This window comes from Leucopleurus acutus (assembly GCF_964270905.1).
Source record: "Leucopleurus acutus genome assembly, chromosome: 14".
NCBI classification, from domain to species: Eukaryota; Metazoa; Chordata; class Mammalia; order Artiodactyla; family Delphinidae; genus Leucopleurus; species Leucopleurus acutus.
In genome coordinates this window covers 58834619-58860264 of record NC_139156.1, presented here as the reverse complement: position 1 = coordinate 58860264, position 25646 = coordinate 58834619, and the positions used below count along the sequence as shown (strand labels likewise).

At 47.2% G+C, this 25646-nt stretch overlaps 1 protein-coding gene across 3 annotated transcripts; it reads left to right on the top strand.

Moving 5' to 3' along the window:
- Window positions 1-5951: 5951 nt before the first annotated feature.
- PLAU (plasminogen activator, urokinase) lies at window positions 5952-10462 on the top strand (the record flags this gene model as incomplete). 3 transcript variants are annotated; one of them, XM_082854997.1, is made up of 10 exons in its annotated part: window positions 5952-6038; window positions 6511-6538; window positions 6688-6795; window positions 7115-7289; window positions 7478-7569; window positions 7772-7985; window positions 8203-8351; window positions 8975-9115; window positions 9450-9598; window positions 10286-10462. In XM_082854997.1, the coding sequence occupies 10 exons, from the start codon at window positions 5982-5984 to the stop codon at window positions 10460-10462; spliced, it is 1290 nt and encodes a 429-aa protein (XP_082711123.1). The 3 variants fall into 3 exon arrangements, with proteins under 3 accessions (XP_082711123.1, XP_082711122.1, XP_082711124.1); XM_082854996.1 differs by having other exon boundaries at window positions 6511-6544; XM_082854998.1 differs by having other exon boundaries at window positions 5982-6023; window positions 6511-6544.
- Between the last annotated feature and the right edge of the window lie 15184 nt (window positions 10463-25646).

Sequence of the window (25646 nt, the reverse complement as noted above, 5' to 3'; positions counted from 1 at the left end):
ATACAACTGTGGCTGGCTTTACTAAGCAAAAGGAGGAACATTTTAATCAAAGTCTGGCTTGAGCTGCGAATAGACAGGAATCAACCCAGACATGACTTGGACAGCTGGGGACACTCTGGGATAGCACCATGGGTTAGAATAGGGAGATTCCCTATTAGGTATAAGGACCAGCACCCCTACCTTCCTGACTGAATGTGATATTGCCTCAGAGGTAGTTCTGCAACCCCTGGAATCAACCAACTCTACGTGTGAGTCCCAACCCTACCATATACCTACAGCATGACCTTGGATAAACTGCTTAAATTCTGGGAGCCTCAGTTTTCTCATCCATAAAATGGTGATATTAATAGTACCTTCCTTAAATGTTGTTGTTAAGATTGAAAAATAAAATGAATGTAGGCAAATAGAAGTTGGCCATTATAATCTATCTTCAACAAGGGATAGATTATAATATTCCCTTAGAGAGAAGAGACTTCTTCTTTAGTTTCTGTCATATTCCCCCCCATCTCTGCTCTCAGAGTAAACAGGAGCCTCCTGGTTAGATTATCCACATACTATTCCCTCTCTTCACTCCGCATACACACCTATATAAGGGGCTCCCTGCCATGCCCCTGCTCCCTCTTCTCATAGACTTCCATACATTTCATCCTCTAGTACCTTCTAAAAGGAGACTGACCTCTCCCCAGGACTTGGCTGCCTCATCACACTGTTATCAATCACTGCTTGGAGAAAAGAAGCACCTTCTGCAGGTGGGTAGGAAGACAAAGAGACTGAGGCTGGGAATTGAGGGTGGTCAGGATGGGAGGAGAGAGGATTCAGAATAGGAGGGGGAGGGGGGAAATGTGTCACCAGGTTCCTTAAAATCAGTGAATTCTCAATCTCATCATTTTCAGTGAATGAACGCAGATGATTCACTTCCCTTCATCAGCCCTCTGTTTTCCTCTCTGTGTAATGGAAAGGGAAGTGCTTGCACTTGTGTTAAAGGCAGAGAAGCATATAGAATCCAGCTTGGGAGAGTCATGAGCCCATGAAATTATACATCATGCAGGCTGTGGATGTTATGTTGGTTTTCTTCTGAACAATATTTTTGAGTATACGAGCTCCTGGCTGAACATATTTCCTTTAATATCATTGACTTTTTGGCAGTTTTTAGCAAAACCACCAGTTTCTGGTTTCCCATTCCAGCCCTTTTTTCCTGGGTATCCCCTTTGGCTTCTGGTTAAGCAGCCATTGCCATCCAGCATGGTAGCCTGGGCTCTAAGCAGAAGTTCTAGGACCAGGGCCTAGCTTTGGTTCTGGTGGGGGCCTCAGAATCCAGAAGGTCTGGAAAGCCACGACCAACATTCTTTGAGGTAGTAAGTTCCTGATTTAGGGAGTAACCAGGTTTAGATTAGGGACAAAGGAAAATCTGGCCAAGGCTCTACTCATGCAGAGGTCTGAGCTCACTGGCTTGGGTGGGGCTAGGAACTGGGCCAGAGATGATGAGGCAGAAATGATGAGAAAGGGTAGGGGTCATAGGCTGAAGCTGGAGGGTCCAACTTGACCCCTCTGTTCACTGACGAAAGAGTATAACCTCAGGCTGCAGCCCCTGTACTCTTTGCTTTCCATGAGTAAGGAAGCAATTATGTGGCTTCCCCCGCCCTACTCTTGCCAAAGGCCGCTGGGGGCCTAGTAGCTCCAACACCTCCCCTATCATGTTACAGGCCCCAAATGTGGCTTGCAGTGCCTGCTGTGAGACAGTATCCTTTCCCTCAGCATTAAACATGCAGAGAGAAGGAGTCCTCAGACCCAAGGAAACTACATGACCAGCATTCACCGCCTCCTTCCCAGGACTGCAGAGAAGTCTGTGGCCCCCATGAGTAGGTGAGAAAGAAGAGCTTCAGGCCACGAACAACTGGAGAGGAGGAGAGAGTGGGAGTCAGGGATGTGGGGGTGAGCAGTGCACACAGCTGGTCAGTTGCTGGGAACTGTTGGTTAAGGACACAGCATCCCCACTTGACTGGAATCCTGGGATGGACTCCCAGGAATGGCCTGGACTTCTGGGCCAGGACAGTCATAGACAGGAAGGCAAGGCAGGCACTCAAGGTAGGAATTACAGTTTACAAAGTTCATCCGTGTGTCTCTAGCATCTAGAACTGTGCCTGACACATGTTAGGCCCATGATAAATCCTTGGTGAGTGAATAAAGGGATGAATGAATGATTTCACACACAAATATGATCTCATTCAATCTGCAAAGTGAGGCAGGGGCAGGGCAGGCATTGCCTCTTTTTGTAGATGGGGAACCAAGACCAAGAGAATTAAGCATCTTGCCTGAGGTCATTAGACTTGGATGTGGCTGACCTGTGGCTAGACACTGCACTCTCTACACAGTACCAAACTGAACATTCTTGGTATAGCAACCCAGGAAAACATCTTGTGACTCGACATGAACTTCCCTTTGGGTCCTGCTAGTCAGAAAATAGCCCTTCAGTGGTCCTGTTTCCTGGACACAGTCTCAGGGCCAAGTTTGACATCCTGGTCCTCCTGGCACACCTGGCACCTGCCTGCTTTTTTATGAGCCGCTCCAGGAAATGGGGCCTCTGCATTAGTCTCTGTTGCCACGTCTAACATGGGAGATCTGGACCACTGAGATGTGGAGGCAGGAGGCTGGTGGTTTTACTCTGAGACTCAGGAACAGAATGAAACCACATGTATTCAGTTCCTTATTCTCTCACACTTGACAGAAACTTCAGATAGACTAGACCACCAAGTTAGTTTCTGGAACTTAGGCAAGCAACTAACTCATATTATAGCCAGGGTCTCCCAGGAGCTCAGAGCCCATAGTCCTAGGCATGTTTCTGGAAGGAGGTCTCCAAAGCCAGCAAGAAGGCTCCCCTGAGCTGGAACATCTTACAGCATCTGGCCCTTCTCTTCACAGCCTTCTGTTCTGAATCCCTCCCTTTGGAAGCAGTGAGGTATGGAGCACAGGAACAAGGATCAGAAAACCAGGGTTCTAGCGCTGGCTTTGCCACTTATCAACTATGTATCTTCTCTCCACCTCATTTTCCTCATCTGTGAAATGGAAATAACTATTCCCAGCTACGTAAGGCGGTTGTGAGTTTAAAGAGGAATGGTTTGTATCAAGGTGCTTTTTAGCAAAAGACAGAAATGATGTCAGTACTATTTTTTTATGGCAAGGAAAAAAAAAAAGACAAGGAGAAGGGAAACTTCCAGGGAGCCCCAAAGCGCTCTCTTCTCACTTGTTCACAGATTCATTCATAATAAAGCACCTAGGTGAACATGGCATGCACCAGGTGCTGAGGGGGAGAAAGATATTTAAGATGTAGTCTCTGCCCTAAAAGAATTGAAAGATAGCACAGACTGTGCACCAAAAGACGGACACAGATTTCAGAGAGCGCCAAAGATCACAGAGTGGAAAGGATATTCTCTCTTCACAGAGGCTCTAGGATTGTTCAACCAGGTGAAGAACCCACAAGAGGAAGGAGGGGGAAGAGGGGTGTCATGCTGCATAACGGTCTCCAAGTCTCTTTGTCCGGGAGGAAATGAGGTCATCCTGCTCTCAGAATCAGCATGACAGCCTCCAGCCAAGTAATATGGAGTCATGAGAGCTGCCGGGGAAGCTCAGTGAATCACAAGTCAGCGGGGAATTTCCTGATAACTAACCTAAGAGTTTCCGGGTAAGTCCTCAGGTTGTAACTCTGTTTACATTTTGATCATGTTTATTTACAATTAATGTGTTCTATAATGTGTTCTAACTCCAAACAAAACATATCACAGTCTTCTACAGGAAGTAGCCTGGCTGGTTCCAAAGCCTCTAGCACCTCTAACTCAGTCCATCCCCTGGGAGGCTTGGCAGCTCAGAGATGGGCACAGAAAAACTCTCTCCCCGGAGGATGATGGGTCACCTGCCTCCTAAGCTGGATGGTTAACTTGTACTCTCCCCAGGCAGAGGCTGGCATCCTGAGACCTCTGGTTGGGGCAGAGCAAAGAGGCTTTCCTTCTTCCTGCCCTCCTGGCACTTTCTCTGCCCTCTTCCTGCCCATCTCAAGTGGACCTAGACCCAAGGTCCAGGTTTGCCAGGCAGCAAAACGCTGTAGGCCTAGGCAGGGAGAGGGACAAGCCTTGGGCCCCTTAGTGGGTTACAGGGATTCAACCTCCTCTCCTTCCATTGAGGGAGACAGTCCTGCAGGGTGGATTCAAGTGACCCCAAGCCCTGGCTCCCAACACTAGGGGAAACGGATGGGGGTGACTGAACTTCAGAGTCCCTGCTGTAGTTCTTCAGCTCTGCCTGAGAGATATGTGTGTGTGCATGGACTTGTGCGTGTGTACACAACTGTGTGTGCTCACCCTCAAGCAGGAAGCATAGGTGGAGTCCTTTACACATGGTTTGTCTTTCTGGAGGCCAATCTATTTGATGAGCAAATATTTTATCTTATTAGAAACAAGGCTCTATGATGAAGTAGAATACTAAATACACGTGCATTTAAAAATCTGTAATTATCCTTTTGGAACGGGTGATACAAGGATGTGTTTTCAAAAATTTAAACAGTGTAAAAGGCTATACAGTGAAAACGAAATCTCATTCTTGTCCTCCAGTTCCCAAATTTCTCTCTTCAGAGATGAAAATAGAACTTTCTACATTAATAAGGCTTTACTATTCCATTGTCTTTATTAAGTGACAATACTATGGCCCAGGCAAATAAATGAATAGTTCATTTTAGGAACTTCCTGAAAAACCTATGAACACTTCAATAGAAAGCATCAACAGTTTGTGCCCTAAGACTTTGTTCTCACAATCCTACAATATCATATCACGACTCTTATCCAATCCTTATCAGGCCCTCACTTTCAAAGACCTGCCTTATACCAAACTGCAAATTCTCAATAAAATCGGACCCCCTCCCCTGCCACTACCAAACTACCTTACCGCAGTAAGCAATAAACTAAGCTTTGTCTTATCCACTGGTTGTGTTGATTTTCGGGGAGCTGGCATACTACTTGGAGGCAGTCCCTGTGAACACGTTTTTTGTGTGTTTCAGCGACGTGTATTTTCACATTGAGAAAGAGACTTCACAGCTGTACAACCTGCAGACTATGCCTCTAAGCCCAAGGGTCCGAATCAGTGTCCTAGGCAGCTGGGGGCCGAGGGTGGAGAAGAGCTTTAGGGGATCTGGGAAGAGGCATCAGAGCTGGAGGAGAGTGTCTCCCTAGCGCCTTTCCTTTTGGCAAATCGGGGGGATGGGGGGGTGCTGCACGGGGGCGGGGCCCAGGCCAGGTGAATGGGAGGAGGGGGCGGAGAATTTAGATGTCTCTCCATACCTCAGTTCAGACCTGGTTCGTCCCCTCCAGTGGGGACAGCGCTGCCTCTCACAGTTTAGGTTGTGGAAGCCTGCGGGGTCCAAGTCGCGGCGGGTCCTCAGGGAAGGGGAGGGAAGGGAGTGGACGGGGCGATACCGGGCTGGGGCGGGGCCAGGGCTAGGGCGAGTCGTAATATAGAGCCAGCACTGCCCGCTAGCAGCACAGTGCGGAGACTGGAGCCCTAGAGCCCGCCCGAGCATCAGAGTGTCCACTAGTCCCCGCTATTCCGGCCCTGCGCCCCTCCGGCCATAGGTGCGGGTGAGTGTGGACCTCCCTAAGAGCGCAGGGTGGATGCGGGCGACCCAGCTTTTGCCGGCTTTACTTCTCCTTACTCGCTGCCCCGGCTCGGCTGCGGCTGCACGCTGAGTCACCGCGCTCCGTGCCCATGTGTTCCCCTGCGGGGACCAGTGCAGGCTGCGCCACGACCTCTGAGCCTCCAGAGAGGATAGACGGCCGGGCCTGGGGAGCCTGGTCACCGCGGGCTCTTCCCGCAGGGGACTTAGGGGCTCCAGCCCTGAACTGCAGTAACCCACCCGGTCCGCCTTCGCGCGCTCCTCCGCTTCTTCCCCTGACTTCTCCTTCCCTTGTAGAGCCGCTGTCTAGAGCCCCAGCCTCGCCGCCATGAGACTCCTGCTGGCATGCCTGCTCCTCTGCGCCCTGGTCGTGAGAGACTCCGAGGTGAGTTGGCTTCCCTGCTTTTGACTCTTGGCGGCGGGAGGAGGGGGCTTGCAAGACCCCTGAAAAGCGCTGGGGAAGGAAGGGGCTGCATAGGAAGCTGGAGTCCTCCGAATTCCATCAACAGCAGGGCCAAACCCTCCCCGGGAAATAGGACAGGTGTGGCATTGGGGCCTTGAGAACCAAGGGAGCTTGCACTTTCCGGCAAGGGAGGAAGAAGCCACAGGGACTGCCCCAACCTGTTGGTATCTGATTTGTGAAGCTTGCTTGAGTCAATTCATTTCTCCCTGCTAGAAGCTGATGATCTTCCATTTGAGGGATAGTTAGACATGAACAGGGTAAGGAGAGAGGGAGCTGGAGGGAAGGCTGAGTTTGGGGATTGGGGCCAGTTTATCCTCACCCTGGGGTCCCAGGAACATGGGTCCTTTGGTGAACTTTTCCTTTCAATCTCTCCCCCCGCCTGCATCTCTTCCAGGGCAGCCATGAACTTCATCAAGTGTCTGGTGCCTGTGAGTATCCACCCCTTGCACAATATCTGGTTGCACAGATATCTTGGAAAAGCCTCAGGAGGCAGCCCCTCCCTGTCCCTGCTGGCTCCCCCTTTGCCTCTACCTATGCTCCTTGCTTACCCCCCAATCTTTGTGCTCTCCAGCGAAGTGTGGCTGTCTGAATGGAGGAAAATGTGTGTCCTACAAGTACTTCTCCAACATTCAACGATGCGACTGCCCAAAGAAATTCCAAGGGGAACACTGTGAGATAGGTATGGGGATCCTGACTCCAACTGGGGAGGAGGGGGCACCAGAGACTTGGGGGCAGGGAGACATGGGTGGGATGCAAGAGCAGGCAGGAATTAGGAGGTAGAGTGGGGGGCATCTTTATCCTCATGTGATTCACAGTCAAACATGAACACACACTATGTCATGAAGCTGAGGCTGCACAAATGTGAGGTGGGGATGGAAGGAGACCCTTTCTAGTAGCTTCTGCCTCACTGAAATCATGTGAGGCCTGATAGGATCTCTAAAATGCCTGTCTGAACTTCCTTCTCTTTCTAATATTCTCATCCTCACATCCTCCCATAGATACATCGAAAACCTGCTATCAGGGGAATGGTCACTCTTACCGAGGGAAGGCCAACACTGACACCAGCGGCCGGCCCTGCCTGGCCTGGAACTCTCCCACCATCCTTCTGAAAACGTACCATGCCCACAGACCTGATGCCCTTCAGCTGGGACTGGGGAAACACAATTACTGCAGGTGAGGTGGGGGCAGCAAGGACCCTCCTTATGGCCTCACAGAAACCCTCGTTACCATCTTTTCTGCTTGCCAAGTGCTGGCCATAGCATGAGAAAATCAAGGCCTCTGGTTGAGTCTTCCCTGGAGGGGAGGACACAGAAAAGGCATTCTGGGTTGGAATGGCACCCTTCTCCCCTCTGTGTTGCCAGGAACCCAGACAATCAGAGGAGACCCTGGTGCTATGTGCATGTTGGCCTAATGCAGGTTGTCCAGGAGTGCATGGTGCACAGCTGCTCTTCTGGTGAGTGTCACTGGCCTGTTTATGATGGTGGGTGGAAGGGGACAAACTCATTTCTTCCCTTATTCCATCATAGGAGGGATGAGGAGGGAGGCCTACAGGAGAGAGGCCTGCCTGGCCCTGAAAAACTGGGAGGTCAGAGGACCAGGAGAAGGACACTTTATCCTTCCTCCCTCCCCAAGATATCACTTTCTTTCTCCTCCAGAAAGAAATGCCCTCTCTCCTCCAGAAAAGTTACAGTGTGGCCAGAAGGCTCTGAGGCCCCGCTTTAAGATTGTTGGGGGAGAATTCACCACCATCGAGAACCAGCCTTGGTTTGCAGCCATCTATAGGAGGCACCGTGCAGGCTCTGTCACCTACGTGTGCGGTGGCAGCCTCATCAATCCCTGCTGGGTGGTCAGCGCCACACACTGCTTCATGTATGTCCCTCTGTCTCTTCTCCCTGACCCTCCTGCCCTACCCCAAACAAATCCCTTCCTCCTTCCCAGCAAAAGATTCCCCTTATTTCTACCCCCTTGGCTTCTCTCTATATGGCCCATGGCCTTGGGGACAAGTGATGCTCTGAGGTCGCTGTGGTGGGGAGGGGGAAGTGACAGGATCTCACAAGATCAGACTGACTGATCTCCCCTCCCACAGTGAATACCAAAGGAAGGAGGACTACATTGTCTACCTGGGTCGGTCAAAGCTTAACTCCATCACGCCTGGCGAGATGCAGTTTGAGGTGCAAAAGCTCATCTTACATAAGGACTACAGTGCTGACACCCTTGCTCACCACAATGATATTGGTGAGTGGAAAACCCTCATCTGCCGTGATGATGATAGCTGTGGGAATGGGGGTCTGAGAAGAGACCCACGTGTGAAGTTGGGGTTGTAGGGGAACTTGAAGACCCTGCTTTACACAACAAAGGAGTGGTGGGGAAGGGTTCAGAGTGGAAAACGTGAGGGGCCTGGTGCTCCTCTGTAGAGTCCCTGAATTTCCAAACAGGTATCCTCTTCTGGGTGGCAATGGCCCTGATGGCATATAGCTTGGGCTGGGATGCCCCTTCCATTGTTGGATGGAGCCTCTGTCTTTCCCAGGATATAGAACTTGGAGAGATTATTGGGCGGGATTTCAGCCCAGCTACCTCAGCCAGGGCTTTATGAGCTGTTTTTTGCAGGAAAAAAACTCATACAGCTGTATGCAGTTGCCCTGGCTGTCCAAGGCTTTGTCAGCAGCTGGAACAAAGCCCTTGAAGCATGGGACAGGGGAGACTTGTTTCAGGTGACAAGCTACCAGCAGACCTCCCAGGATGACCTCTGACTCTGACATAGGGATAGACAGCCATTCCCTCAGGGTTTGGAGGGGAGAGATAGTGACCACCTGACTAGGTGGTGATCTTTCCCCTCTGACCCCTTCATGCTCCCCCAGCCTTGCTGAAGATCCGTTCCAGCACAGGCCAGTGTGCACAGCCATCCCGGTCCATACAGGTCATCTGCCTGCCCCCAGCAAATGGGGATGCCCGTTTTGGCACAAGCTGTGAGGTTACTGGCTTTGGAAAAGAGAATCCCTGTAAGTGACATTTGGGTCTGGCTGAGAGGGTCCTGAGGGAGTGTTGTAACCTGGAAGTGAGCTCAGCTTGATCAAGAGAGGACTGTGGATGTAGAGATGGGAGCACTGTGGAGGCAGCAGATGGGTCCAGGGATGGAGTGGGGAGCATTGTTTAGGGAATGATGAGCCATAAAGTTAAATGGGTGAGGGATGAGGGACTATAGGTGGGGTAAAGACTTAGATGTGGGTGGAAAAAAATAAGGGCTTTCCCTGGTAGGGACACTTTTTGGACCTCCCTGGCAGAGAGTCCCAACAGACACATTTTAATGTACATTCCCCCGTTTCCTCCATCTAGCTGACTATATCTATCCAGAGCAGCTGAAAATGACTACTGTGAAGCTGATTTCCCACGAGGAGTGTCAGCAGCCCCACTACTATGGCACTGAAGTCACCAGCAAAATGCTGTGTGCGGCTGACCCACAGTGGGAAACAGATTCCTGCCAGGTGAGAGTTCCAAGCATCTTTCTCCATCACCCCTAGATCTCCCTGGGCTCCTGGGCCTGTCCCTACCAGCTTTGGGGAGCCTCTATCCAGTCAAAATCCCAAGAAGCCAGGACCGGGGGTTCAGGTCTTAGAAGGTTTAAACCAGTCCTTATGTATTTACCAAACATTTGTCAAGAGCCTGGCTCTTTGGTAGGCACTTCAGACTCAGGGAGGGAGGGGGACTAAGACCCTAAGAAAGAGAAAACAACAGAAAATAACACAATTCAGTGCTCAGAGTGTGGTGTGAATTATAAATGATCAGCTGTTTAGGAGAGGGAGGTGAGAACCAACTAGATGGTCACTGAGGGGGGCACTTCAGAGAGAATGTGACTCAATAGGAATTTGAGGAGGCAGAGGAAATAAAAGAGAGCATTTCAGTTGCAAGATACAAAAATGAGAATGAGCACAGCATATTTTGGGATGGGAAGGAGAAGTAGGGTCTGAAAATGTAGGTAAAACTGTAGATAACAGGACTTCGAAAGCCAAGCAGGGGATTTTTAAACTTGGTGTGGTAGGAAATGGGGAGTCACCAAGGACTTTGACTCTAGGAAACTCTCCCTTTTCTCTCGGGCATGATTGGGTCGTAGGATCAGATGGCCCCCTTCTCACTTCTCCCAGGGCTCACCTTTTGTGTCCTTGGCTTAACAGGGAGACTCAGGGGGGCCGCTGGTCTGCTTCACCCAAGGCCGCATGACTCTGACTGGGATTGTGAGCTGGGGCCGTGAATGTGCCATGAAGGAAAAGCCAGGCGTCTACACAAGGGTCTCAAGCTTCCTGCCCTGGATCCACACTCACACTGGGGGAGAGAATGGCCTAGCCCTCTGAGGGCCCCCAGAGAACCAAGGGAAGAGACGGGTACCACCCACTCCCACAGTGACCGTCATTTTTGCAGTAGGGCCATCTGCACAGCTGTATGTAATGAAGAGACTGAGGAAGATGAGCTCTGCAGAGGTGGTTTTGCTTGTGCTGCCCATCAGGGTGAGTGACAGTAGCTTCACCCTCAGATACACGTCTGGGTGCTGGACGCCCAGATCTCCCCTGGCCAGGATGGAAGGGTGGTCCTGAGCCAGAATGGTATTGTCATTTTCTGGACTAAAGCTTCCTGGAGTTAAAAATGGTATCTCCTGTGCATAGGTGGAAGGAGAGCCAGCTCCCTGGCAGTGGGCCATTCATGAGGCCCACTGTTGGGAAATGAATAATTTCCCAATTAGGAAGTGTAACAGAACTGAGGTCTCTTGAGAGAGCTTGGCCAATGCAGGAACAGTGGTTTGGAGAGTAAGGACACTAAATGACTTGAGGGAAGGGCTCTGACATTCCATGAATGTATCAGGAAATGTTATATACGTGTGTGTATGTTGGCACACTTGTGCACAGGCTGTGTCAGTGTAAGATCTGGTGTTCTGTGTCTGACTGCAAGTCTAGATACTTCCCCAAATTGTATGGACTGTGACATCACACAGAATGGCCTGTTTGGAGAGGTTGTGGGGCCTCTTGGGTCTCCCAGGTGATGATACGTATAAATGTACCATTCTGGGGCACACACTGACCAGCACTAAATTTCCAGTCTCACTGTCACATAGATGTCCATTCTTGGCCAGTTATCCCTTCTGACCTTCCCGCCGAGTTCATCCAATCCTCACTGAGTGAGGTGAGGACCATTCCTGTACACTGAATATTTAATAATTATATTCTGGTATTTTTATTTATATCTATTTTTGTAATTGTGAATAAGTATGGTTGATCAAATGTGATTTTTCTGAAAATTTTGCCTCTTCCCTCATGCTTGTATGGGAGGGAGTTGGGATGATAAAAAGTAGAAAATGACAATGGTGGAATGCACCCCAGAGTTTCCTGTGGGGCAATATCTGGACTTAATGGGGCTTTGGGAGGAGAAGCTAGGAGACTTGTGGAACAGACCCTCCATAGCACATAAGGTACAAAAATGTGCCCCAAGCCAGAAGTCCACAGCTTGGTAAATGGTGTGCAGGCTTTGTCAACTCCTAGTTCCCTCCCCAGCCTCATGCCTCTGTGCAGTGCACATCTTGTACAACTTTACACGGTGATCCTACCATATACTCTTCACTCTGACCCCAACAATCCTTGGGCTGACTTCAACCAAGGGGGACATGTGCATGAGTGAAAATTGCTGATCCCAAACCCAACCCAGCTTGAGTCTGTGGCATTCAGGAAACAGAAGACATAGTTTCCCATCATCTGTGCATGGGGCTGGTGCTGAGTTTCCTCAGTGTGTGTTAATGAAGCTCATGACCAGCCTTTGCTATCCCTCACATCAGGGAGCTCAGAATCTAAAGCTGGGTGATATCCTAATGGGCATGTACATATATTTTGAACCAAACATCAGCTTCTTAAGAACTGGATGTAGAAGGCAGTTCAGGAGTTACAGTTGGATGCCAAAATTTTGGAATTTCCAATCTATGCTAGTGAGTTCTGGCCATGTTTCTTAACCAAGTCACCTGTGAACTTAAAAAAAAATATATATATATATATATATATGTTTATGCTCTACCCACAGAGATTGTGATTCAGGTCAGGGCTGGTGCCAGGGCTCGTGATTTTAGAAAAATTCCCTAGGTGTTTCTGATATGCAGCCCTGATTGAGATACATTGGTGACAATTGGCCAGATTATGTGAAGGGCCCAAAAAATTCAAGACGTGGTCAGCGTATGTTCTCTGCATGAACAGTTAGATTTCTGAGTGGGGTTTGGGGGCACAAGGTCTCCTGGGCTTCCTGTTCAGAGGATCCCTAGACAATGGACCCCTGGAGGGCAAGGACCCAGAGTATTCAGCTTTTAATCCCCATAATCTAGCATGTTTCATTCAGTATGATGTTCAGAGCATGGATTTTGGAGTCAGGTGGCCTGGACTAGATTCCTGGCTCTAAAATACTAGCTGTATGACTTGGGAAAAACTCTTAACCTTTTGTGTCTCAGTTTCCTCATCTGTATAAAAGAGATATCTACCTCCCAGGATTGTTATAAGGATTCATGCGTTCATAAATCTCTTAGCCATAATCCTGGCACCTAGTAAAGGCACAAAAACAGTGGCTACTATTACAAAACTCTGTAAATTCTCGTAGAATTGAATGGGAACCCCTTCCCCTCTTTACCCCAGGATTGCATAGGTGTATTTTGTGGAAGATGAAACCTGCTAGGAGAGAAAAGGCAAAGATGTGAAGCTAAGGAGCCCAGCCCAGGCTGAGTTGCTGCTCAGCCTCTGCATACCCCGCAGGGGCCAAGAAAGATCTTGTTCCAACATGAACAGCGCCAGCATCAGGGCTCACAGACACTGAAAACAGGAAGTATGAGCCCTACTGGTGGGTTGAGCAATGCACTGCTAACAATCTTCAGACCATTTCCTAGCCACCTGACCGACCCCCAGCCAGCTGCTACCTCTTCCCAGTCACAGACCTCACTCCGGGGTAGCAGGAATCAGCCACTTCTCCAGCAACCAGTTTCAAGGCTCCAGATACAACCCTGTCACTCACTTTAGGGACTGCCTTTTTCTAGTGCTCCCTAGGTGCTGGACATTGTACTAAGTTCTTCACCTATTATCTGGTTTAATCCTTATAACAATCCTATGGGGAAGGTGCCATCCTTAGCCCCATTTAACAGCAGAGAAAATGGAGATACAGAGAGATTAGGTGACTTGCCCAAGGCAATGTGGCTGGTAAGTAGCAGAGTGCTGGCTCCAGAGTGCACAGGCCCAGCACTCTCAGCAGGGCCCAACCTGAGGGAAGGTTAGCAGCCCTCTTTTCAAGCTCCCTACTTCAGGGATGCTGGGTGCAGGGAGGCTAAGTGTATCTGAATTTCAACCCTGGCCTAGATTATAATTCTTTCCTCTTAAAAGATTCCCAGGCCAAGTGAGCAAATCACACTCAGCCACCAGTTTCAAAGTAAAACTTTACCCTTCTCAAGCAAACCTCAGCCTTTTTGGTTGAAACCTGATTTCATTGAAGTGGTTTTTGTTTTCACCAGAACCCCTCCTTCTGAAATAGTCTGTGGCTCATTCTATTATCAGGACTCAACTTGATTTCCACTCATGCTCTGCCTTTCCCAAGCCAACCCTGCACAACAACACCACCCCTGAATACACCCCTCCACCCTCATCCCTGTTTGTCCACCCTCCTCCCCAGCTGCTGACATTTGAGCCCGCCCTTTGAATCACAGTGAGAGGAGTTTGCTGAGGTGTTCTTTAAATAACAGTACTACTGAGGTATACTAAATCACATACCATACAATTCACCCATTTAAAGTGTGCAACTCAATGATTTTTTAGTATATTCACAGAGTTGTGCAACTATTACCACAATCAATTCTAGAACATTTTCACCACCTCAAAAATAAACCCCATACCGGGTAAGAGGGATAAATCAGGAGCTTGGGATTGACATACACACACTACTATATATAAGATAGATAACCAACAAGGACCTACTGTATAGCACAGGGAACTCTACACAATATTCTGTGATAACCTATATGAGAAAAGAATTGGAAAAAGAATGAATATATGTATATGTATAATTGAATCACTTTGCTGTACACCTGAAACTAACACAACATTGTAAATCAACTATAATCCAATAAAATTTAAAAAAAAGAAACCCCATACCTATTAGTAATCACTCTGATTTTCTCCCCAACCCCCTCAGCCCCTAATCTACTTTCTGTCTCTATGAGTTTGCCTATTCTGGACATTTCATATAAATAGAATCATATAACACCTAGTCGTTTGTGACTGACTTCTCTCCCTACCATGTTTTCCAGTTTCATCCATGTTGCAGCATGTATTAGTACTAATGCTGAGTTTTAAGTAGCTAATTGGGAGAAAAGATAGTCTAGGCCCCATTCCGACCTTGCAGTCCCATTGGAAGTCATTCAACAACCTTAAAAGAAAATTTTTTTTAAGGACCTTGACACCAGGCACTGTTTTAGATGCTAGGGATACAGGAATGAATAGGACATAGTGCTAGTCCTCAAGGAGCTCACAACTTTGCAAAGGAGACAGAACGATGACCACAATTTAATGTGATAAAAATTGTAATATTTTTGCTATAATAAAAGTATGTATAAATGTGTGGAACAATGATGAGGAAGTAAGTAATTCTGCCTTGGCAAATCAAGGGAGACTTCCCAGAGGAGGTGATATTTTACCTGGGCCTGCAAAGATGCAAAGAAATTTGCCAAACAAGGAGGAGAAAGGCATTCCAGGGATAGGGAAGATAATGAAGGCATGAAAAGAAAAGCAAGGTGTTCTCAAGAAGTGATGAATAAACTGCTGTGGTAGAGAAAAGAGTTGGAGGGGCAGTGAGCAAGCATGGAGTAGGGGTGGGAGTAAGGAGCTGCTGGGATCCAGCAGGTGAGGACCCTTAGGCAGGGCTGATACTTAGTAGCAGGTGCCAGTACTTCTCAATCTCTAAAACACTGATGTCCCAAGATCCACACACACCCCACCCCTGACATGGTCCCCTGCCACCCAGCCTCTTTCCAGTTCTTCATAATCCAGCAACCACAGGGTTAATGCCTGGCAGAGGGCCCCTAGCCCGGGCCTCTGAGATTCCTTCCCTCCTCCAGCGGCCTTCCACCTGTTGGTACTCCAAAGTCCTGCTAGTTAAATATTTTGAATATCACTTCTTGCCCTCAGGCAGTAAATCTAGAAGGTTAATTAAGGTCACGGAGGCATAAAAAGGTTTTTTTCTCTGAACTAAAAATTTCCACCCAATTGTAAAAGTAACTATAAAAGTAAAATGCTTCCATAGCATTCTACCGCCATTTTTAAAAATTAATTTTTATTGGAGTATAGTTACTTTACAAGGTTGTGTTAGTTTCTGCTGTGCAGCAAAGTGAATCAGTTATATGTATACATATATCCACTCTTTTTTAGATGTCCTTCCCATTTAGTTCACCACACAGTACTGAGTAGAGTTCCCTGTACTATACAGTAGGCTCTCATTTGATACCTATTTTATATGTAGTAGTGTATATATGTCAAGCCCAATCTCCCAATTCATCCTCCCTCCACCCACCCAGCCATTGCTAACATCTCTAGCTTCTTGGGTCTCCTTTGCCATCTCAACCTCCTCTACTTGGCCCTGAATATTGGGTTCCCCAAGACCAGACCCTAGACCAGCTCCTCTTCCCACCTTAAACTCTCTCCCACACAGTCTTATTCACACCCAGGTTTAAATGACCATCAATCAACAGTTGATTTACAATGATTATCTCCAGCCAGACCTCTCCTCTGAGATCCAAACCCTTACTTTCCATTGTCTACTTGACGTCCTCTTTTGGTTTTCACATATAGGGCACTTCAAACTCAACCTGCCCCGAACCAGCCCTGTCTTCAGGTCCCAACCCGATGGGCTTCATCCATTACACTCTGTCTTGGGTGACGGCACCACTTCCATTCACATCCAGAAACCTAAAAGTCATCCAGATGCTTCTCTCCTTTCACCACGCACCCCCTACCATCCCATCCATCTCCAAATCCTGGCAATTTGCCTAAGAGTTCTTTAAATTTATTTTATTTATTTATTTATTTTTGGCCCTGTTGGGTCTTCGTTGCTGCGCGTGGGCTTTTCTCTAGTTGCGGCAAGCGGGGGTCATTCCTCGCAGCGGTGTGCAGCCTCTCATCGTGGTGGCCTTTTCTGTTGTGGAGCATGGGCTCCAGGTGCATAGGCTTCAGCAGTTGTGGCTCACGGGCCTAGTTGCTCCGCGGCAGGTGGGACCTTCCCGGATTAGGGCTCGAACCCGTGTCCCCTGCATTGGTAGGAGGATTCTTAACCACTGCGCCACCAGGGAAGCCCTGCTTAAGAGTTGTTGAGGTCATCCATGTCTCTCCATTTTCACCACCACCATTAGCTGAGCCCATCCCACCATCAACTCTTGCCTAGACCACCACAATAGCTTCCCAACTGGCCTCCCCCATTGACTATCTCTCTTAATAACTCCCACTGCTCCTGGCTGGCTAGCTTGGGCAGGGTCCAGCTCCTACCTCCTCTTTAGCTCCATCTGGCACCAGCCTCTCCCAGGCTTGCCCTATTCAGCCATTCTCTTACTCATCAGTTCCTCTCTCACCACAGGGCCCTTGTTAGTCATGTTCCTTCTGCGTGGGACTTTCTTTGACTGTTTAAGTTCTTCCTCATGCTTCAGAGATCTCTTTGCCAAGGAAGTCTTTCCTGGGTTGCCTCTATCTGTAGAAGGTCTCACTATTTTGTCTACAGTCTCATTACACTATGTATCACCTCTCTGATGCACTTGTCACTATTGCAATTTTACTTCTGCTGCATCACTATTTGATTAACGTTTGCTTTTCCCCACCAAAATGTAACTTCCATGAGGGACAGTGTGTGGGGTTTTTTGGTTTTTTAAATTAGTTATTTATTTTAGGCTGCATTGGGTCTTTGTTGCTGTGCTCCAGCTTTCTCTAGCTGTGGCGAGTGGGGGCTACTCTTCATTGTGGTGCACAGGCTTGCGGTGGCTTCTCTTTGGCTTCTCTTGCTGCAGAGCATGGGCTCTAGGCGCGCTGGCTTCAGTAGTTGTGGCTCGCGGGCCCTAGAGCGCAGGCTCAGTAGTTTGTGGTGCACGGGCTTAGTTGCTCTGCAGCATGTGGGATCTTCCTGGACCAGGGATCGAACTTGTGTCCCATGCAGTGGCAGGGAGATTCTTAACCACTGCGCCACCAGGGAAGTCCTGACAGTGTGTTTTGATCATCACTAAATCCCCAGCATCAAGCATGATGTCTAGAATATGGCAGATATTTAATAAATGTTTACTGAATGAATGTATTCTGATGTTTCCATTTTTCTCTGCTTCTTTTTTACATAGCTGTGTTCACACTCTATACATAATTTTGTATCTTGTCCTTTGCTTTTGTCATATTTTGTCATAGCCATTTCCTGTGGTATTGCAAATCTCTCCAAGAGAGAGATTATTTACAATGTAGTTAATAACACCCATCCAACCTACCTTTCTGGATTTAGGCATCATAAAGTATGTGAAAGTTACTTGTAATCTATATGTACATATGAGACAGTATTATTTGCATTTAAAAGGAAATGGGGGTGAAATTTCTCTCTGGTGCCCTCCCTACCATTGCCCTTATACCTCTTTTCCTCAGGCTTTTTTTTTTTTTTTTTTTGGTGCCCTTGTTCTGCCTGACCACCTAGTTAAGGTCTAAAATAACTCATTAACTTTAATATGCTACCAGCCCAAAGAGTTTACATTTTTTAAAAGGACTTCTAAAAGAAGGGCGTTACAGCCAGTTTGGTGAGGTTTGGGGGCTGAGAGAGGACTCAAGATATTCACTGATTCATTGGTTTATTCTTCACTCATTTCACTCATTCATTTAACAAACATTTATCGAGAGTTGGTCATGGGCCTGGCACTGTGCTGTGTACTGGCTGTAGAGATGATGATGTGTACTGGGTGTAGAGTCTCAGCTTCAATGGGCTAAAGGTAAAGTGAGGGACAGACAAGCAAGTGAACAGACTACAGTGAGAGCATAGCTATGAGGAAGATGTGTGAGATGGGCATGGAGGGCTAACAGTGGAGTCTCAAAGGGCAAATATGGAAGGGACAAATGACAATCTGAGTACAGGAAACAGTATGTGCAAAGGTAAAGAGGAAGGAGAATGCATGGAGCCCTCAAGGAACTGCATGTAGTTCAAGGGGATGGGCTATACAGGGCCAATGTTAGAGAGGCAATTTAGCTGGAGGAATTGCCGAGAGCTGAAACCTGAGGGCCTAGAGGACCCTGCCTGCCACATGAAGGACTTTGGATTTTATTGTTATGGGGAGTCATTAGAAAGTTTGGAGCATGTGACAGCAGTGTGAAAGATTTGAGTAAAAGAATATCCTTTGGCCTAGATGAGACTATGGGCAGGGAAAACCAGCTCAGAGACTAGTACAATTAGCCAGGTAGCAGCTGAAGAGTGTCTGAACCAGGGCAGTGGCAGGGATGTGGGAGGGGAGGGTACAGATATGGGAGATTTGGGGGGGATAGGATAGACTTGGAGCCTGGATGGGGTGAAAGGAGGAGAAGGACGTATCATTTGGTTTAGCCTCCTGTCTTTGGATAAGTAAGATACTGCATAATTTTACAGGTGAGAAACTGAGGTTTCACTGTAAGTGATTTCCCTAAAGCCATATCTAGTAGGTAGTTGACCGAACTAGAGTTACTACTGGTGCAATTTTTTTTTTAAGTTCGTTATTCTTATTTATTTATTTATTTTTGGCTCAGTAGTTGTGGCATGTGGGCTCAGTCGCTCCACAGCATGTGGGATCTTCCCGGACCAGGGCTCAAACCCATGTCCCCTGCGTTGGCAGGCGGAGTCTCAACCACTGCGCCATCAGGGAAGCCCCTACTGGTGCAATTTTGAGGATCAGTATCTACAGGGCAAGCTAGACCTGCTGATGGCCTATGTGACTCTGTCCACTCAACTGGAAAAATCCTCATCACCATAATCACCAAGTGGTGATGTCATCCAAACCTGTGGGGGTTGACGCTTGTTTCCTAAACATCCCAGGTCTGTTCAGCCCTGTGACTGTGGTTCTGACTTAAGGAATTTCTCCAAGACCTCCCAGTGCACTGTCAGCGCACTGATGCACTGTCAGTGAACTGGTGGATGGGTCTGTGGTATGTATAAAGGGATTAGCAGACGCTGTATCTAGCTGTTTGCCTTATGGCTTCCTAGAACTGAGACATGACTTCTGGTGTTCGGGAAGATCATACACACTTGGCACATAACCAAGTTCTGCATGCAGGGTGTGAAGGTGAAGTCGATTTTGTAAGAACTCTGGCTGATAGTGTTTTCAACCCAATCCCTCCATCCCCCTTTTCTGTGGTCTGCCAATTGCCTTTACTTTCTTCACTCCCTCTGAATATAAAGGAAACGGAATGACTTTCCTTTCTCCCCTGGCTCTTCTCATCCTTGCTCTGCAGTCTCTTTAGCTCTCTCTTTCCAGAGCTGGTGTCAGTGCCATGGGTGAACAGGACTCTAGCTCCAGTTGGGATTTCCCTCTGATTAGCCTGGTGACATGGGTCAGCCCCTACCTCAGATTTTCTCTTACTGCTCACTACACCTGTATACCTCTTTCCATCACAGGCTGAGAGGCTCTGCCTGGGGAACTCTAAGCTTTTGAGCCCCAGGGGAGCTGGATATATATATATATATATATATATATATATATATATATATATATATATGGAGTTAACAGCTATCGATCAGATCACTTTTATTCTCCACTGGAATTTGGCCACCATCCCTGGCTATTAGAATTCTGCCAGATGCCCCAATGGTGAGTTTACCAGAAGTCCTGCTCTGACAGCCCCTTCTTGTAGCCCCATCACATCAAGACTCCCTCAGGCACTTACCTCGGCCCTTTCTCTCTCCTTAGCTGGACTACTTCATGGCTGAGAGAATGAGGAGGAAGGATGGACAGAGGCACGGGGTGGGATAAACACTTTGCTTAGAACATCCATCTAAAGCAGTGGCTCTCCAGGTATGGTCCTTAAATCAGCAACTTCAGATCACCTAGCACATGTTAGAAGTGCAAAATTATCAGGTCCCACTCAAACCTACTGAATCAGCAACTCTAGAGGTGGGGCCCAGCAATCTGTGTTTTAACAAGACCTCCAGGTGATTCTTTTACATACTCAAGTTTGAGAACCACCCATCTAATGCATTGATTCTCAGACTTCAGTATGCATACGAACCACCTGGGGAGCTTGTTAACCATAACGTGGTTAAACAAAACTGGATTGGTATCTGGGCAACTGTATTTTTAGCAAGCTCCCTAGGTGATTCTGGTATTCATCAAAGATTGAGAATCACTGATCTAAGGAATTCATTTTATCAGTTAGCTGAGTCTCCTGGGGAGGGAGCAGACAGAAGGCTGTGGAAATGTCTCTCAAAGTTGCAAATGCCACCTGCATCTGCACTTCTGGGGAGCTTGTTAGAAAAGCAGGATCTGAGTATCAGATGTATTGCCCCAAATCTCTGGACCTGAGGACCTGGCAGCCACATTCAGAGTTCTCCAGGTGATTCTTATGCATGTGAAAGTTTGATAACCCCGGAGCAACAGGTCAGCAGGCATTCTCAATGATGGATGCATGTTAGAATCACCTGGGGAGCTTTAACAGTGACCTGATATATGAACCCCACCTCCAGAGAGGTGATTTAATTGGTCTGGGATGGGGCTTCAATATTTTATACAAGTCATCCCTCCCACCCCCACCCAAGTGATTTTAATGTATCGTTAGGGTTAAGAACCATCAGGTTAAAGGATGATGCAGATCTGGGAAGAATCAGGAAATAAGAGAAAGCGAAGGAGTGCCAAAGAAACAATTGGTGGAATCCTGTGGGGGAGGTTAGAAATGTCAAGTTGGAAATAGGGAGGAGATAGAAAGGTGGGAAGGGCCTCAGGTGGGAGGGGGAGTAGGTTGGCTTGAGTGGTGTGGAGCTTGGTGTAGGAAAAGGGTTAGTGTATTAGTTTTCTACTGCTGCTGTAACACATTACCACAAATTTAGTGACTTAAAATAACATAAAGGCATTATTTTACAATTCTGGAGGTCAGAAATCCAAAATGGGTCAGCAGGGCTGAATTCCTTCTGGAGATTCTAGGGGAGCAGAATCCATTTCCTTGCCTTTTCTAGCTTCTAGAGGCTACCCACATTCCTTAGCTCATGACTCCACATCACTCTGACCTTTGCTTCTGGCATCACATCTCCCTCTCTCACTCTGACTCTCCTGTTTCCCTCTTACAAAGATCCCCTTATACATTGTGATTATGTCGGTCCTACCCAGATAATCTAGAATAATCTCCCCATCTCAAGATCATAACTTAATCACATCTGCAAAGTCCCTTTTTTCATGTAAGCTAACATAGTCATAGATTCCAGGGATTAGGATGTGGATATTCTTGAGGGTCATTATTTGGCCCACAACAGTCCGCTCTCTGGCCCCCAAAGATTCACAATCATCACATATACAAAATACACTCACCCCCATTCCAACATCCTCCCAAATCTCGACCCATTAGAGCACGAACTCAAAGCCTAAAATCTCATCACCTCAAAAGCCCCAACTTTCATCATCTAAATATTCTTAAATAAGGTATGAGTGAGGCACTGGATATAATCCATCCTAAGACCCATGTTCTCTCCATCTGTGAACCTGTGAAACTCAAGAAACAAGTTATCTGCTTCTAGGAATAGGCATAGGATAATAGTTATAGACATTCTCATTCAAAAAGGGAGAAAATGGAAGGAAAAAAGAAGTCACTGGTCCCAAGAAATGTCAAAATACTGCTGGGCAAACTCCTTTAGGTTTCAAGGACTGAGAATAATCCTCTGTGGCTCAAGGCTCTGTCCTCTGGGGTTGCCCCTCCTCTCTCAGAGTCATTTTTCCTTTTACTTGAAGGGTAACTTATGTTTGCAGCAAGAACTTTTATCACCCTGTTTCCTGCCTGTGGAATGTTGAGAGTCTGATAATCTTCTTTCATTTTGTTTTCTCTGTCACTTTCAGTCCAAAGTGTTTCTACTGATATAAAATTCTTACGAACCTTGTGGGTCTCTCACATATGTCATAGGCATTCACTCCATTAGATAAAAGTCTTCTCCACAGATTTTTCTTGGATGATCCCATCTCTATCTCTGGATTCTGCTGAGATGGTTGTGGGGATCCATGAGTAACATGCCCAATCCATTGTAAGAGCATTTTGTAGTAATAAATGCTCTGACTTTTTGTATTAGCAGAAGGTCGTCCAGTCACAACTTTGACTTTCTCTCTAGAGTATTGTTTCCTGAGAGTGAATCTGCTAATTATAACGTCTTTTCCAACCTGGATAGGGTGAGAATCTCCCAGACCACTAAGTCCTGGTTCCTTTTTATTCAGAGTTCTTCCATCAGTTTACTTCTTTCCTCTCACATTTTACTATAAAGATCAAACATAAATCAGATTTCACCTTCAACACTTTGCTTGGAAATCTCCTAAGCTAAATACCCAAGTTCATTCCTCACAAGTTCTGCTTTTCATAAAACTATAGGATACAATTCAGCTAAGTTTCTGCCACTATATAACAAAGACACCCCCTCTTCAGTTTCCAATAAAATATTCCTCACTTCCAGGCCTTCACCAGTTGTATCTTCAATGTCCATATTTTTACAAATATTCTGTTTATGATTTAGATATTATCTAAAACAATATGTTTTCTCTACTGTGCTCTTCACTTTCTTCTTATCCCTCACCAGTAGAGTTTTTAACATCCATAGTTCTACTAACAGGCTGTTCAAGACAACCTAGGCTTTTTCTATCATGCTTCTAAAAATTCTTCCATTCACTGCCTACTGCCCAATTCCAAAGCCACTTAGTTTTTAGGGTATTTGTTACATCAGTGCCCTACTCTTGGTACCAAAATCTACATTAGTTTCCAATTTCTGCTATAACAAAGGACCACAAATATAGTAGCTTAGAATAATACAAATGTATTATCTTAGAGTTCTAGAGGTCAAAAGTCCAAAATGAATCAGCAGGACTGGAGGGTCTAGGTGGAATCTCTTTCCTTGCTTTTTCCAGCTTGTAAAGGCTGCCCACATTCCTTGGCTCATGGTCCCATAGCACTCTGACCTCTGCTTCCTTCATTACCTCCCTTCCTCTCACTCTGGTCCTTCTGTTTCCGTCTAAAGGACCCTTGTGATTATATTGGGTCCACCTGGATAATTCAGGACAATCTCCCTATCTCAAGATCCTTAACTTAATCATATCTGCAAAGTCTCCTTTGCCATATAAGGTAACATATTCATAAGTCCCAGGGATTAGGATGTTGACATCTTTGGGAGGCCACTATTTGCCTACTATAGTTAGCACAGCTTAATGGGAGTGGAAACAGTTGCTTCAGGAACAGTGAAAGTCAAGCAGAGGTGAAGGTCCCCAGTCTGCAGTCCAGCTTCTCCCAGGGTTGGGTTGGTCATGTCTGGCTGGCTCCAGGAAGCCCCTGGCGTGACTGAAATGTTTGGTCAGTCACATGTTTATTGGTGTTCCTCAGGCCCTGGACTCTCTCCTCTACTCAGAGAGAGGAGGAGGGAAATAAAATTTACTGAGGGCCCACCAAGTGGAACATAGACAGGCAAAGAAGCCACAGATTCTTGATTCTCTATCCTAAGGCCTTGCCCCTGGCCTGGGACTCCAAAGTCCTTCAAAGAGCAGGGGTTCTTAGCATCCACAATCAGACTTGTAGTGGTCCCTGCAACCCCCAACGGCTAATCTCCTTCCTGGGCAGGCAGTTGTGTCATGTTGGGCAGCACCTTTCCCTCCCTGGCACCTGTGTGTGACTCAGACCCCCAGGTAAAGCCCAACCCAATGGGAAGTGACTAAGCATTGAACTTTGCTTCCTCTTATTGGGGAGAGAGGAGGAAGCCTGAAGCTGGGCCTGGCCCTCCCTCTCACTCAGATTTCTCAAGATAGTAAGGGAGAGGGTGGGGCTTTGCAGGTGACTGCACCAGGGAAGGTCCCCTAGAGCATCCCCACACTTCTGCTTTTACTGTGTGTGTGTGTGTGTGTGTGTGTGTGTGTGTGTGTGTGTGTGTTTGTACAGTTTAGGAGATTTGAGGGTGGTGGGCATGCTGGGATCTACCAGATTTTCCCAACTTCTACCTTGCTGCCTTTGAGGAGAGTCTAAAGTTTGTTTCCTGCACCCAATGAGACAGTTTTCTTGAGTATGGAAAGTGGGATTTGGGGAATCAGGAGGATTCTTGCCTATTGCCCAGGCTGGAGTCCTGACAGTGCTAAATTACAAAGACTCTGTTTAAAATGCATAGTTGGACATCTCTGGAAGGTTGCATGGTACTGTAGTTGTCTCTAGGAAGGGAAAGTGGGTGGTTGGAGGACAGGAAAGGGAGCCTTACTTTTCTCTCTTACCCTTCTTTGATAACTTTTTTTTTTTTTTTTTTTTTGCGGTACACGGGCCTCTCACTGTTGTGGCCTCTCCTGTTGCGGAGCACAGGCCATGGACACGCAGGCCCAGCGGCCGTGGCTCACGGGCCCAGCCGCTCCGCGGTATGTGGGATCTTCCCGGACCGGGGCACGAACCCGTGTCCCCTGCATCGGCAGGCGGACTCTCAACCACTGCGCCACCAGGGAAGCCCCCTGATAACTTTTAAAATTTGTTCCATTTGCAAGTACTCCCTATTCAAACAGAAAGAATAATACATCGTTACCCAAGAAAGAAGAGAAAAAGAGAAACCTTTTCCATATTAGTGCTAAAGTAATTCACAGTGTTAGTCATTGACTGGACAAGCACTATGGCATCCTGTTGGACATCAGGCACTGTACTAGGTACTGGAGACTCTGCAGAGAGCAATGCAGCATCCCTTGCTTCACAGAGATCCCCGTCGGGAGAGTGACTGAGACAGAGAACCAGGACCACGCAATGTCAGAAGAGTGATGATGGGGAAGGTGCAAAGAAGGCTCCTCTGGCCAGACTCAGGGAGAGGAAGCCTTCCTGGACCTGGTGCTGTCCATGCTGAGACTCAAAGGGTACATAGGAGTTAGCCAGGGGAGAAGAGAGAACCAGGCATATGGAACATCACAACAAGTACAAAGAGTGCAAGGGCCATAAAAAAATCTTGGTTGCTTCCCTGGAATTGCAAGCACTCGATAGCTCTGGAGTGTTGAGTTTGGAGGAAGTGTTGGAGAAATGAAGTTAAAGAGGTAAGGTCAGATTATGAAGTGTTTTATAAACAAATTTAAGATAAGTTAGTGGTCACTTTGAAGGCAGGTGTGGAGCACCTAGGGACAGGGGTTAATAATAACCCACAGGTATTGGAATGCTCTTTTATGCCAAGCACTATAATCTTTTTATGTAAGTTTCTTCATTTAATCCTCCCAGAAAGCCTGAGATATTTACTATTATTTTTTTTCTATTTTATGAGTGAGGAAACTGAGGCTTAGAGAGGTTAAATTCAGTGGGAAGTATTACAGGGTCACAC